Consider the following 16,652-nt stretch of genomic DNA (forward strand, 5'->3'; position numbering starts at 1 on the left):
AAAAAAAAAAAAAAAAAAATATGGGAACGGTCTTACCTGTCCCCCCAATATTGAAGACAGATTTGCGCCGCTGCAATTATATATATAAAGTTCACTTGGTGGGGACTGGGATCGAACAAGAGTGAGAATGATTATAGGGCTCTGACCCCCCCCCAAAAAAATATGCAAAAAACAAAAAATATTAACTTTACCCTCTTCCTCTCTGCCGTAGTACTCCCCACATCATAAAATGCATATTGGCGGAACGCTTCATCCTTCAAGAACATATTGATATTAAAATTATTTTCCTAGCTTAATTAGGGACTGAGCTATGAAGGTTTAAAGCCTTAACGCAGCAGTTGCGTCCTTCGGCTTTTGGCCCGTCACATATAAGGCATGACATCCCTCGGCAAGCACACTATCCTGGAAATGGGGAAGAAAGAAAGGAATAGGGACCTGTATCGTAAGCGCCAACCCGGGATTTACCTGGTCTGAATGAGGAAAACTCAGAAAAAACTCACTCAGCATGGCTGGCCTAAAAATAGTTGACGCCTGTTTGAATTGTGCCCGGGACCACTCACACCAAATCGTGAACGATAACGCCTCAGTGCTTAAGAGATTCGTATCCATATATCGTAAATAACTCTTACATAATGTAAAAAGGTGTTCACTTTTCCACATATTTAAACGCAGCGTACAAACTTTGTCTCTCTTTCTAACACCTTGGTAATTGGACTTTAATACACTGTGTTCTCAATGCTTCATATGTACTGATCTTATTCATTTGACAAATTCATAGCCTAAAACATCCTTTTTCTGATTATCAGCAGCCGGAACCACACTAGGAACTCTCCTTTCCGAAAATAAACATTATATTTGAAAATTTTCCCCATTTTCTCATGTAATTCTGCATTTTTGAGACGTGTACAAAAGTCTAATTCATAAGACAATGACGTACTAGTTATGAATCTATGCTAATTACAGTACTAGCAGAAACTTTCCAAGTAAATATCTACAATGCATTTTAAAGTAAGTGATGGAAAGTTACATTTTTAAATTCGCAAATTTACATAAGTGCCTGACATAAGGGAATTGTAAAAGTAATTTTAGGTATAGATTTGGATTTTGGAGGGGGCCAGTACTAAGTTAACATAACCTAAACTAACCTAACCTAAACCAACAAAAAATACAGAAAATACACCAAGAAAGTAAAATCTCAAAACATTCTGGCTCCCTAAATCCCAAAATATGCCGCTATTTTGTACTAACGAATTCTCAAACATTAAAAAAATAATTTTCATAGTTTAAGACAGATATTATAATATTGATGCATAAAATGGTAAGTCACTAAAATCACAATAGAAAACAGATTGTACTTACAGTGTGTTTCTTCTCTGAGGCGTTCAACCTCTTCCTGAGATAATTTCGTGCTTCTACCACCCATTTTTCATTTATTTGTAAAACTATTAAGCGTGATAAAATATCAATGATATTTCTCAAAAACAATTCTACCAGAAGTTATGCATTTGACATTACAGTTCTTGCATTCATTGTTGACACTGCGACCCAAAGCAAAATAATATGACAATATTCCACAACGTGTTTATAAAAAATACACTGATCTTTCAGTTACCACAGGAGAGAGCTTTACAATAGATTTAACATAGAGAGTACCAATCTAATTGACTTGTTGTGTAGAAATTTAATAACAAATAAACCATTCCATAGTTACATAACAATAATCACTTAACAAAAGGTACATTGTTATAAATTGTAATGTGATTTTTCTTTTTTTGAAATCAACAATGTGAATGGTTAAATTCTAATATATGGTAAATCTAAGCACGAGACGACTGCTAATTGGTGCTCATGTTTTGTATTTTATTTTCTTTTATGTGCTGCACGACTATCACAACATGACTGCTCCTCTTGTCTTGAATTATAATATGCTAACAGCTTTAAAGTTTAAAGTTGTACACTGTTATAAATTGGATTTTTCTACGGCATAATTATAAGAGTACATATATTAGTCACATATAACACGAATATATTTATTAACACTTTCTGCTTTTCAGTGTAAATTATTTAAGAAATGAACACAGTTATGAGCGCGGTATGATTATACGGATCCATGGGTTTGTAAAACTTACGGAACAAATTTTGTAACCTATAGTATAACATTGAAAGTGAATACGTTTGTGACTCTTAATATCTTGAACCGCCCCACCGATCACGATCAAAATTTCAACATTGACGAGGTTCGGGCCTGGGAGTGTATTTATCTGTTCACTTTGATGATGTAGCTTATGGTAGGGGAAGGACGGGGAAATATAAAAAAATAAATAAAACTTAATAACTTGAACCAAACGATTAACCTCGATCAAATTTTTAACATAGATGAACTTCCTGCCTGGGATGTTCTTTTTTAATCATTTACTTTGAAGGTGCAACTTAGAGGAGGGGGAGATTTTTAAAACGATCGAAAATGACAGATATTAGTGTCGAATCCATAATTTTCGCGGTCGCTGAGATGAACAGTGACACTTCCGATCCCGTTTAAATACAAATTCAGCTCCGCAGCTTGGGGGAGGGTAGATATATATATATATAAAAATGGTCGAAAATGACCAACATTAGTGGCGAATCCATAGTTTTCCGGGTCGCTGAGATAAAGAGTAACACTTCCGGTGCCATGTCCCACAACATGGTTTATACAGTGCGTCCCACTAGCTTTCGAACTCGAAAGAAACGTTATAATTTCCGAACAAATATACATAGGAAAATGACATTCACAATACACGTACCTTGTTTCGTGCTGAATACATGACAGTCAAAGCAGGTGCTGAAAGTGTCCTCCCTGGACGTGAAGACATGTTTGTACAAGGCGTTTCATATTGGAAAAGTCCGATGTAGAGTCTCCGGTGTGATCTCATGAATCGTATTCTCAATGTTGTTTCGCAACTCTTGCAGTGATCGTGGGTTGTTTCTGTAGACACAACGTTTAAGAAAACCCCATAAGAAGAAATCAGGTGGTGTTAAATCCGGGGATCTTGGCGGCCACAATTCTTTGGAGATTATCCTGTCACCAAAAAAGGACTCAATTTCTGCCATGACCACGTTAGAAGTATGGCATGTTGCTCCGTCTTGTTGGAAATAACCGCGACGCAGTTCTTGATTGTCCAGCTGATTCACAAATTCACTGAAGATGTGTAAGTAAATTTGTGTGTTTACTGTATCTTCAAAGAAGATGGGTCCAATGATACGCTGTCGGGAAATTGCACACCAAACTCCCACCTTCAAGGGATGAAGTGGAATCTCATGGTACACATGTGGATTTTCGGCGGAACACACCCGAGTATTCTGCGAGTTCACATAACCGGAGAGATGGAACCAAGCTTCATCTGTGAACCAAGTATAGTCTAGGATTCTTGGATTGTCATGCAACAAAGCTTGCAACCAACAATACATCACGCGCTTTTCCCAATCTGTAGTCTTCAACTCCTGGACGACTGTAATGCGATATGGAAACATCTTGGCTCTTTTGGCGGCTCTTTGCACAGTTGACTTTGACATTCCTACCTCTTGTGATAATCGACGCAGGCTCTTCTTAGGGACTGCAAAAGACGTTGCCGCACATTCTGTACTGTCTCCTCGGACATCCGCGGACGCGCGCCTCCATGTCCCGTAAGCAACGTTTCTGTTGTTTCGAACTTGTTCACCAAATGGTGTATTGATGATTTCGATGGTCCTTTACGGCATCCAAATTCACGGCAAAATTCACGTTGAACGGTCTGATACGGTCCCGATATCCAATATTTTTTAACAATGAACACGCGTTCCTGTACTGTGTACATAACCATCCTCGCGATGGAGCGACTTGATTCACACTAACGCACGCGCACCACTTCCCCTGGCGCCCCTATCGTTTTTGTTTTGACGTGTGCGCTTCTGTTCAACACTTTCTCGTATTTAGCATGAAACAAGGTACGTGTATTGTGAATTTCATTTTCTTATGCACATTTGTTCGGAAATTATAACGTTTTTTTCGGGTTCGAAAGCTAGTGGGACGCACTGTATATTAGGGTGGACCTTATTTATATGGGGAAAAATAAATTTAGGAATTTCCTTGAACGAACCCCCTAAAATGGTTCCATATGGGACCAAATTAACCCAGGAGAAAAATTAGAGCCATTGAATAATTTTAAATGGTGCCTCAAGCGACCTAAAATTTTGAATGTATTTGCAATACGCAGTATATGGGGGAAATCTGGAATAAACCATTGTAATTTAGAAACGGTTTAAGGGAATGGGAAGATATCTTGGATAATGGAACTAGAGGAAGAGGCAAACCTAGTCGAATATAGTATTATCATGTTGGCCATTTTGAAGTCCGCCATCTTGAATTCAGGTCAAAATTTTCAAATCGAAAGAGGGTCATGTGACATATCGTTTTGAGATAGCATTTTACCAGAAACACAAATCTGGCATTATTTTCAAGCTACCTATAATCGTGTAAGTGTTATTACGTATGAAAAATAAAATGCTTTGATGTAATGTTATTTTATTGTAGTTATGGACCACAGATTTGCAAGAATTTTACAAATATTTTACATAAACTGAAACAAACTGCTAGAGAAAGTTAAATCTTTGTCTCGCTATGTACTACAAATATATTTTTTCCATCAAGATGATTCATAGGCCATTATGAGGAAAAAGAAAAATTATAACTTAAAAAGAAACTGAAATATCCCTTATTTATGTAGTAGGTTTATGGAAAGGTTTCAATCGTATTTGCTACACAGTTTACTTTTGTCACATCTAGGAAAATATTGTCTGTGTGTCTTCACTATCCGCAAAAGAAACTGTTTTTGATCCTCATTTTTCGCAAGAATGTTGTTGTAATCTTCCATTAGTTTCACTTCCCTTTCTGCTGAATCGTTTGTTACGTAGATGAATTTAACTATTGTCTTTCCTTGAAGATAGTCATTGTTATTTGAACATGAAATCGGATCACACTCAAGAAATCCTTTGGATATTTTAAATTTCTAGAGGAAAATGTGTTTGTTTGTTGCAACAAAATCACTAATTTCTCTTTTCACAAGAATTTTATGGCATCACCTCTTACGTACCTCAAGCCTCCTTGCTGCTTCACGGTTTTCCCTTACAGTTTTAATTCTTTCAACCATTTTTTTGTTTTTCCATTATGCTAATACTTCATCATCAAAAAACCCAATGCTACTTATTCCTCCGTCAAGTACCAGAGATTGCGTGAAAATTTGGAAAAAGCCACTGCAGATAATTCAGCATATATTTGTCTATAGCTGTACAAACTTTTCAAATATTGGAGGTCTTGTAATGGTGAATGTGATGCTTGAACACATTTAAACCAACCTTGAACATAGTAGTAATCGCCCCCACTTGAGGCCATTTTTACCGCCCCCTGGAGCGAGGCGCCCGCCGCCGCCGCCAAAATTTTGCGCCCCGGGCGCCCGGCGCCCATTTTGGGGTTACGTGGCCCGGGGTCAATGACCTAGGGGGCGCCCGCCGCCGCTAAAATTTTGCGCCCCGGGCGCCCGGCGCCCATTTTTTGGGTTACGTGGCCCGGGGTCAATAACCTAGGGGTACATAGGATCACCCCTTTTAGATTTTGGTAGGGGTACCATGGCCCACCCCCTAAATTTTGGCAGGGGCACCTAGGACCATCCCCCTTAAATTTTGGAAATTGCCAAATCTAAAAATTTGGTGTGGTAGCCTAGGACCATAGTATGTACTTCTATCAGTATTGGGTGTCTATGTCATTCCCTTTCATGGGTAAAAAAATTGCCAAAAATTCAAATTTCGGGGTTTTTTGACCTAATTTATCCCCTTGGATGAGGTGTTATTATCCTATATGGTTATATGGGCGTATACAGGGGTCCATTACCTTTCATAAGATATGGATATATTAATGCACCCCTTGAAAAATTTGGGAAGGGTACCTTGGCCCACCCCTTAAATTTTGGAAATTGACCAATTTAAACATTGGGTATTAGTACTGCACCCTAATATGTATTATGATAAATTTGGGTGGTCCACCTCGTTCCCTTTTAGGGGTACAAAATTGCCAAAAATATAAACGTAAGCAATACGTTGTTCCACGTGTTTGTTCTCTTGGCCCAATTTATTTCCTTGGATGAGGTCCTATTACCTTATATGGTTATATGGTTATGTATAGGGGTCTATTCCCTATCATAAGACATAGGTACATTTGTGCACCCCTTTAAAAATTTGGGAGGGGTACCTTGGCCCACCCCTTAAATTTTAGAAATTGACCATTTTACATATTTAGTATAACAGTACAGGATCCTAATATGTATTATGATAAATTTGGGTGGTCCACCTCGTTCCCTTTTAGGGGTACAAATTTGCCAAAATATAAACGTAAGCAATACGTTGTACCACGTGTTTGTTCTTTTGACCTAATTTATCCCCTTGGATGAGGTCCTATTACCTTATATGGTTATATGGGCGTATACAAGGGTCCATTACCTTTCATAAGATATGGACATATTAATGCACCCCTTGAAAAATTTGGGAAGGGTACCTTGGCCCACCCCTTAAATTTTAGAAATTGACCAATTTACATATTTAGTATAATAGTACAGGATCCTAATATGTATTATGATAAATTTGGGTGGTCCACCTCGTTCCCTTTTAGGGGTACAAATTTGCCAAAATATAAACGTAAGCAATACGTTGTACCACGTGTTTGTTCTCTTGGCCCAATTTATTTCCTTGGATGAGGTCCTATTACCTTATATGGTTATATGGTTATGTATAGGGGTCTATTCCCTATCATAAGACATAGGTACATTTGTGCACCCCTTTAAAAATTTGGGAGGGGTACCTTGGCCCACCCCTTAAATTTTAGAAATTGACCATTTTACATATTTGGTATAATAGTATAGGACCCTAATATATATTACTATAAATTTGGGTGGTCCACCTCGTTCCCTTTCATGGGTACGAAATTGCCAAAATATAAACGTAAGCAATACGTTGTACCACGTGTTTGTTCTCTTGGCCCAATTTATTTCCTTGGATGAGGTCCTATTACCTTATATGGTTATATGGTTATGTATAGGGGTCTATTCCCTATCATAAGACATAGGTACATTTGTGCACCCCTTTAAAAATTTGGGAGGGGTACCTTGGCCCACCCCTTAAATTTTAGAAATTGACCATTTTACATATTTGGTATAATAGTATAGGACCCTAATATATATTACTATAAATTTGGGTGGTCCACCTCGTTCCCTTTCATGGGTACGAAATTGCCAAATTTTAATACATTCACGTGTTTGGTTTTTGACCTAATTTATCCCCTTGGATGAGGTATTATTACCCTATATGGTTATATGAACGTATACAGGGGTCCATTACCTTTCACAAGACATGGGTATATTAATGCACCCCTTGAAAAATTTGGGAGGGGTACCTTGGCCCACCCCTTTAATTTTGGAAATTGACCAATTTAAACATTGGGTATTATAGTACAGGATCCTAATATGTATTATGATAAATTTGGGTGGTCCACCTCGTTCCCTTCTAGGGGTACAAAATTGCCAAAATATAAACGTAAGCAATACGTTATACCACGTGTTTTGTTTTGGCCCAATTTCTCCCCTTTGATGAGGTTTTATTACCCTATATGGTTATATGAACGTATACAGGGGTTCATTTCCTATCATAAGACATGGGTATATTAATGCACCCCTTGAAAAATTTGGGAGGGGTACCTTGGCCCACCCCTTTAGTTTTGGAAATTGACCAATTTAAACATTGGGTATTATAGTACAGGATCCTAATATGTATTATGATAAATTTGGGTGGTCCACCTCGTTCCCTTCTAGGGGTACAAAATTGCCTAAATATAAACGTAAGCAATACGTTATACCACGTGTTTTGTTTTGGCCCAATTTCTCCCCTTTGATGAGGTTTTATTACCCTATATGGTTATATGAACGTATACAGGGGTTCATTTCCTATCATAAGACATGGGTATATTAATGCACCCCTTGAAAAATTTGGGAGGGGTACCTTGGCCCACCCCTTTAATTTTGGAAATTGACCAATTTAAACATTGGGTATTATAGTACAGGATAATAATATGTATTATGATAAATTTGGGCGGTCCACCTCGTTCCCTTCTAGGGGTACAAAATTGCCAAAATATAAACGTAAGCAATACGTTATACCACGTGTTTTGTTTTTGCCCAATTTCTCCCCTTTGATGAGGTTTTATTACCCTATATGGTTATATGGTCATGTATATGGGTTCATTTCCTATCATAAGACATGGGTACATTGATGCACCCCTTGAAAAAATTTGGGATGGGTACCTTGGCCCACCCCTTAAATTTTGGAAATTGACCAACTTAAACACTGGGTATTATAGTACAGGATCCTAATATGTATTATAATAAATTTGGGGTGGTCCACCTCGTTCCCTTTCATGGGTAAAGAACTACCAAAAATTAAATTTCGGAGGTTATTGACCCCTTTGATAAGGATTTAACATGTTATATGGGTATGTACAGAGGTTTATTACCTTCATATGTTTATGTGCCCTTTTAAATTTGGGAATTATCAAATAACAAAATTCGGTAAACCTTTTCTAGGACCCATTGGTGTTCCTCTTATGGCCAAATATTCAAAATTTAAAGGTTATTGACCGGCTTTATTATTGAATAACTACAGGATTTATTACTTTTTCATAAGACACAGGTGTATTTGTGTACCAATCTTTAATTTTGGGAGGGGTACATTTCTTATTGTCATATCAATAATTGATAATTGTTCTTAAAATTGGATAGTATCTCATTCATTGGGTAAATCATTGTCAAATATGAGTATGATCACGTGATCAGTTATTGACCTATGATGGGATTAGGAGTCCAGGACATTGGTATATTTAAACTTTGTAGGATAATTTGAGAATGCGTCATTGGTTTCGATTATTCCAGCCAAATATAAACGTAAGCAATACGATGTACCACGTGATTGACCTTGATGAGGTAGTGTACAGGGATACATAGCTAACCTTATTGAAACTTATGACTCATAGTCTTAAGGGAATACATGCTACAACAGTGGCAAAGTTATTGTTGATGCAATTTGATTGGTTGATCACTATCTTTCGTGCAATCTGATTGGCTGATCACTATCTTTCGTGCAATCTGATTGGTTGATGAGTTTCAAATCTTTGCTGCATTCAGTTTTGTTTTAACATTTGAAAAGTTTGAAACTTTGGTTTGACATTTTTTCGTTTGATATTTTTAGTTTAAAAATGTTTGTTTCGAAAATTTTTGTTTGAAAATTTTGTTTCAAAATTTTGTTTGAAACTTTTCGTTTGAAATTTTTGTTTGAAAAATTTTTGTTTGAAAATTTTGTTTGAAAATTTTTTTGTAAATTTTATCAATTTTTTTGTTTAAAATTTTTTCGTTTGAAATTTTTCGTTTCCAAAATTTTTTTCTGTTTAAAAATTTTTGTTTGAACAGTTTTGTTTGGAAAATTTTGTTTCAAATTTTTTTGTTTGAAAATTTTTGTTTGACATTTTTTTTTAAAGTTTGTGCACTCATTAGTAAAGAACCGGAACTGTTTAGAACTAAAACCTCTGGCAACATTGTGGTGCAATAGTACACGTCAGAACATGATAATGCAACGTCATCAGTTTTGCATCATATATAAGTATCGTTCGAGTTAGTATTCATGATAACATCATCATGGCTACTTGTCTGCAGTTTCTAAACACACGTGATGTGATGAAATCATTTACCAAGATTACTGATTTACAACAGAATGTACCTTATAGAATCTTAGCTAGCGAAAAAATCCCTACAAAGTTTGGATTAAGAATCGTAGTGAAGCTTGAAAATGATAAGAATATAATTTTACCAGCAAGATATTTTCCCATGGAAGCATCAAAACAAGAAGAACTGCTGCGTTTCTTAAACACTGGATCTGTATCTTTATGTTACAAAGGATTCTTGGGTCGAAGTCATCAATTTGAATTTAGTACACAGCCAGATTCGTCAGCAATTGTGATGAAATCATGAATTCAAACGTCAGCACATTCCTTTGACGTCAGACATAGTTGTATGAATTTGGTTGGTCAGCATGACGTCAGCAACTGTGATGAAACCATGAATTCAAACGTCAGCACATTCCTTTCCAATGACGTGAGCCGTAGTTCTATAAATCAACCAATACAGTGTCATCCCACGAAATCATTTGAGCAAGTGCTTTTCAGGAGGAAAGATGTGTACTTCTAACGATAAAGAGTTCATCTTCGCAAGCTATTATCCAATAAATATATTTCAAACAAAACATGTGATGATTGGTATCAGTGCTAGATCATTTGAACCAGTGATTCGATTAGGCAAAGCAGAACAATTTGGTGTACAACTGACCTGTGAAGAATGGCAAATATTATGTTCACGAATCGACCAAATGAACGATTATTTTCATGATGAGCTAAATGTGACCATAGTCAAATCATTAGGCTCAAATCATGAAGTGGTGCTGCTTACAGTCCTCGAAGAGAAGATGGTGCTGTTACGTAAAAAGAGTACATTCCATGTTCCTCGCAACATGGTGTATCTAACGCAAACGGAATGGAACAAATTCATCAGCGTATTTCAGTGTGTTAAACATGCAGTGGAAGTGTGCAACAAAACAAGTATATTCCTGAAAAAGTACTATTTTGAAAAATGTGTTATGCATATTGTACAACACGTATCTAGATATTGTGATGGTTGTCAACATCGTTCGTGGGGGCATACCTGTATTGATAAACAGTTTATTTGTGATCAAATGGACATTGAGTTTCCACCAATTGATATTGCAATAGATCTTAAAAGACTTCAATTGGAATTAAAATTATATGCTAAAGACAAACTAGTGCAAGAAGTTCAAAATACATTGTATCGACAATATCCAGAACAACTATCTGGTATGGATGTATGTGGAGTGTAATAAAATGATCCATTTCAATGAATTGTGCTTTTTCATTTCAAGTACAACCCCATATTCTGATGTGTACTATTGCACCATAATGTTGCCAGAGGTTTTAGTTCTAAACAGTTCCGGTTCTTTACTAATGAGTGCACAAACTTTAAAAAAAAATGTCAAACAAAAATTTTCAAACAAAAAAAATTTGAAACAAAATTTTCCAAACAAAACTGTTCAAACAAAAATTTTTAAACAGAAAAAAATTTTGGAAACGAAAAATTTCAAACGAAAAAATTTTAAACAAAAAAAATTGAAACAAAAATTTACAAAAAAAAATTTTCAAACAAAATTTTCAAACAAAAATTTTTCAAACAAAAATTTCAAACGAAAAGTTTCAAACAAAATTTTGAAACAAAATTTTCAAACAAAAATTTTCGAAACAAACATTTTTAAACTAAAAATATCAAACGAAAAAATGTCAAACCAAAGTTTCAAACTTTTCAAATGTTAAAACAAAACTGAATGCAGCAAAGATTTGAAACTCATCAACCAATCAGATTGCACGAAAGATAGTGATCAGCCAATCAGATTGCACGAAAGATAGTGATCAACCAATCAAATTGCATCAACAATAACTTTGCCACTGTTGTAGCATGTATTCCCTTAAGACTATGAGTCATAAGTTTCAATAAGGTTAGCTATGTATCCCTGTACACTACCTCATCAAGGTCAATCACGTGGTACATCGTATTGCTTACGTTTATATTTGGCTGGAATAATCGAAACCAATGACGCATTCTCAAATTATCCTACAAAGTTTAAATGTACCAATGTCCTGGACTCCTAATCCCATCATAGGTCAATAACTGATCACGTGATCATACTCATATTTGACAATGATTTACCCAATGAATGAGATACTATCCAATTTTAAGAACAATTATCAATTATTGATATGACAATAAGAAATGTACCCCTCCCAAAATTAAAGATTGGTACACAAATACACCTGTGTCTTATGAAAAAGTAATAAATCCTGTAGTTATTCAATAATAAAGCCGGTCAATAACCTTTAAATTTTGAATATTTGGCCATAAGAGGAACACCAATGGGTCCTAGAAAAGGTTTACCGAATTTTGTTATTTGATAATTCCCAAATTTAAAAGGGCACATAAACATATGAAGGTAATAAACCTCTGTACATACCCATATAACATGTTAAATCCTTATCAAAGGGGTCAATAACCTCCGAAATTTAATTTTTGGTAGTTCTTTACCCATGAAAAAGAACGGGGTGGACTACCCCAAATTTATTATAATACATATTAGGATCCTGTACTATAATACCCAGTGTTTAAATTGGTCAATTTCCAAAATTTAAGGGGTGGGCCAAGGTACCCCTCCCAAATTTTTAAAGGGGTGCACAAATGTACCTATGTCTTATGATAGGGAATAGACCCCTATACATAACCATATAACCATATAAGGTAATAGGACCTCATCCAAGGAAATAAATTGGGCCAAGAGAACAAACACGTGGTACAACGTATTGCTTACGTTTATATTTTTGGCAATTTTGTACCCCTAAAAGGGAACGAGGTGGACCACCCAAATTTATCATAATACATATTAGGGTGCAGTACTATAATACCCAATGTTTAAATTGGTCAATTTCTAAAATTTAAGGGGTGGGCCAAGGTACCCTTCCCAAATTTTTCAAGGGGGGCATTAATATATCCATATCTTATGAAAGGTAATGGACCCCTGTATACGCCCATATAACCATATAAGGTAATAGGACCTCATCCAAGGGGATAAATTAGGTCAAAGAACAAACACGTGGTACAACGTATTGCTTACGTTTATATTTTGGCAAATTTGTACCCCTAAAAGGGAACGAGGTGGACCACCCAAATTTATCATAATACATATTAGGATCCTGTACTATTATACTAAATATGTAAAATGGTCAATTTCTAAAATTTAAGGGGTGGGCCAAGGTACCCCTCCCAAATTTTTAAAGGGGTGCACAAATGTACCTATGTCTTATGATAGGGAATAGACCCCTATACATAACCATATAACCATATAAGGTAATAGGACCTCATCCAAGGAAATAAATTGGGCCAAGAGAACAAACACGTGGTACAACGTATTGCTTACGTTTATATTTTGGCAATTTTGTACCCCTAAAAGGAAACGAGGTGGACCACCCAAATTTATCATAATACATATTAGGATCCTGTACTATAATACCCAATGTTTAAATTGGTCAATTTCCAAAATTAAAGGGGTGGGCCAAGGTACCCCTCCCAAATTAATCAAGGGGCGCATTAATATATCCATATCTTATGAAAGGTAATGGACCCCTGTATACGCCCATATAACCATATAGGATAATAACACCTCATCCAAGGGGATAAATTAGGTCAAAAAACCCCGAAATTTGAATTTTTGGCAATTTTTTTACCCATGAAAGGGAATGACATAGACACCCAATACTGATAGAGGGACATACTATGGTCCTAGGCTACCACACCAAATTTTTAGATTTGGCAATTTCCAAAATTTAAGGGGGATGGTCCTAGGTGCCCCTGCCAAAATTTAGGGGGTGGGCCATGGTACCCCTACCAAAATCTAAAAGGGGTGATCCTATGTACCCCTAGGTTATTGACCCCGGGCCACGTAACCCAAAAAATGGGCGCCGGGCGCCCGGGGCGCAAAATTTTGGCGGCGGCGGCAGGCGCCTCGCTCCAGGGGGCGGTAAAAATGGCCTCAAGTGGGGCGATTACTACACCTGAAAGGGAACGAAGTGGACCACCCAAATTTATAGTAATACATACTATGGTTCTATACTATTGTACCAAAATGTTTAAATTGGGCAATTTCCAAAATTGAAGGGTGGGCCAAGGTACACCTCCCAAAAATTTAAAGGGGTGCACCAATATACCCATGTCTTATGAAAGGTAATGAACCCCTGTATATGCTCATATAACCATATAGGATAATAATACCCCATCAAAGGGGATAAATTAGGTCAAAAACCTCCGAAATTTAAATTTTTGGCAATTTTTTACCCATGAAAGGAAACGACATAGACCCCCAATACTAATAGAGGTACATACTATGGTCCTAGGCTACCACACCAAATTTTTAGATTTGGCAATTTCCAAAATTTAAGGGGGGGTTCCTATGTACCCCTGCCAAATTCTAGAGGGGGTGGTCCTAAGTACCCCTAGGTCATTGACCCGGGCCAGGGACCATGGGTCCTGGGGGTGGTCCTATGTACCCCTGCCAAATTTTAGGGGGTGGGCCATGGTACCCCTAGGTCATTGACCCCGGGCCAGGGACCATGGGTCCTGAGGCAGGGACCCAGGGGCCAAAAAGTGTCCTAAAGTGACGCGATTACTACTAACATAAGTGGTATCAGAGAAATGCATACTCCCCCAAAACCCGTTTTTATTTGTTTCGTTAAACGAAACTGTCGGCGAAAGAGAAATATTTTTAAACAGGCTTGAGTTTGAGTGCAGGAAAATACAAAACAAGTACGATGGCGTCGTGAGACTTAGCTGTAGTTGAATAAATATCTTTTCGTTACTTCTTTGCATAATTATCTGATATTCAAAGTGTGTATCGTATAAAAAAAAAAGCTAATATTTGCGCCGGAAGATATTGTTAGTATTTTTTGTTGATAATATTCACGATTTATATAGTTATAATGCTTGCATGCTCATAACTTTTGTTAAATTTTGAGGCAATGAAAAGTATAAGTATTAATTTGTGAATTTAATATACAAGAATACCGGGTGTAGATTAAGAAAGAAGAGCTCATTAAATAAAAAAAACAACAACATATAACTGACTTTTCTTGATTTAATAAGACGTTTTGTACTGTTATTAATCTTTGATATCAAATAATTGTATACAGATTTATAATATGCTCGCAAACTGAAGTATCCTGGAAATGATAAAATGTTATCCTACTGTAATCTAATTAGTTTATCACGAAATCCACACGTAGTATTTGAGAAATTATTTCTTAAGATAGAGGTTGCTTTCACGCGTGCAGGATAATTTTACTAGTGCTTTTCCGTAAGGTACAAATGTGCAACCTAACATATGCTGCATACAAGACTGTGCAAAAATAATAAATAAAAATCGAGATGCTATTTAACAGTGTCAGGGCAGGAGCACTGAAGGGGATCCACGGGAGAGTAGCCCGTACGGAGCAGGCGCGTCATCGACGGAGGTTATAGTACAAGAATAAGAATCATGTATAAATTAGAATAGTGCAACAAACCCTTGACATCGTATTCACTCATTTGAACTGAACTATATCTCTTGTAATGATTTGATACTAGTAACATTAAACTTTTAAACATAAAATACTGGTTTCCTACATTATACAGGCATGTTTCGACAGTGGGAATTATTACGGTATTTCAGATAATTCTCCTTCATACACACTCACACATTTTAACAGTAAAATTACTATTCGTTTGACGGGTTATTCTTAACCAGTAACAAAACAGGGATATACAGTGAATGTAAAAAGTATTCATACACCTCAGAAAATGGTAACATGTAACTTATCACGGTGAGAAAACACCACTTGAACTGAAAATTTGTATTTTATTTCTTCAAGTGTAGTTAATATAACACAAAAATACACTGATATGAAACAAATTAGGACTGTAGCTGAAAAAGAATCTACTATTCGTGCAGGAAATTCAAAAAGGTAGTGAAAAGAAAGAAATATCAATCAACAAAAAGTATTCATACATTTCACTTAGTGCCTTTGTTTTGGTCAGATTGGGCCACTTTAGTACTTCGTAGGAGGTCCTTTAACTGCTTTAATAGCTTTAATACGCTTTGCCATTGACATTGCCAAAGTCTTGGTTTTTGATGAGGGAATTTTCTGCCATTCCTCTTGCAGAGCATTTTGCAAGTCTTGTTTATTCGAAATCGGTCGTTTTCTAATCTGTTTATCAAGGTAGTCCCATAGATGCTCAATGGGATTAGTGAAGGAGGATTGGGGAGGTGTTAGCATGTACTTTAGCGTACTGTACAAGATCCAAAGGCGCGTGTTTAAAGCGGAATGCTTTGGATCTTTGCCCTGCATGAATATGAAGTTTTGTCTAATGCCCATTTGTCAGCAGATGAATGGAGATTCGATTTTAAAATATCAGTGTACAGATAATGGTTCATACTACCATCTATAGAGTGCAAGGACCCTACACCAGATGCACTCATACACCCCCAAACCATGATAGAACCACCACCATGTTTCACTGTAGGTTTCAGGTTTTGTTTTCGAAACTATGTATTCTTTTGCCTCCACACCATGGTTCGTCCATCCGATTCAAAAATGTTGAATTTACTTTCATCCGTAAATATCACACGATTCCAGAATTATTGTGGTGTATTTCGGTGTTCTTTGGCAAATGTTAACCTTTTCTTCCTATTGACTTCACTCACAAAATATTTTCTTCGGGCTACCCAACCATGAACGCCACGCTTTCTCAAGTAATCGCGAATCGTAGAATGTGAGACATGCACTTTAAGTTCATTATGAAGCTCACTTGCAAGCTCTGACACACTCAGACGCAAATGCTTTTTTATTTTTCGAACTATCAATGACTGACAACACGTATTTAATTTCACTGGACGACCTGTTCTAA

The 16,652-nt window shown here is 36.5% G+C and overlaps 1 protein-coding gene across 2 annotated transcripts in view; it reads right to left on the reverse strand.

Annotated features, from left to right (window-relative positions):
• The window catches only part of LOC145674389 (frequenin-2-like), a 65,158-nt gene that overhangs the window by 45,066 nt on the left and 3,440 nt on the right, over positions 1-16,652 (reverse strand). The window contains exon 1 of one of the 2 annotated variants that reach the window (XM_081744368.1): positions 1,360-1,673. The exons of the other annotated variant lie outside the window; for it this stretch is intronic. Coding sequence (XP_081600494.1) covers positions 1,360-1,423 — 64 coding nt within the window. The 5' untranslated portion in view covers positions 1,424-1,673. Of the gene's footprint in view, positions 1-1,359; positions 1,674-16,652 lie in introns of those variants that run through there. 2 annotated transcript variants of the gene reach the window in all.

This window comes from Thermobia domestica, chromosome 17 (assembly GCF_964235325.1).
Source record: "Thermobia domestica chromosome 17, izTheDome1.hap1.1, whole genome shotgun sequence".
In the NCBI taxonomy this organism is placed as follows: Eukaryota; Metazoa; Arthropoda; class Insecta; order Zygentoma; family Lepismatidae; genus Thermobia; species Thermobia domestica.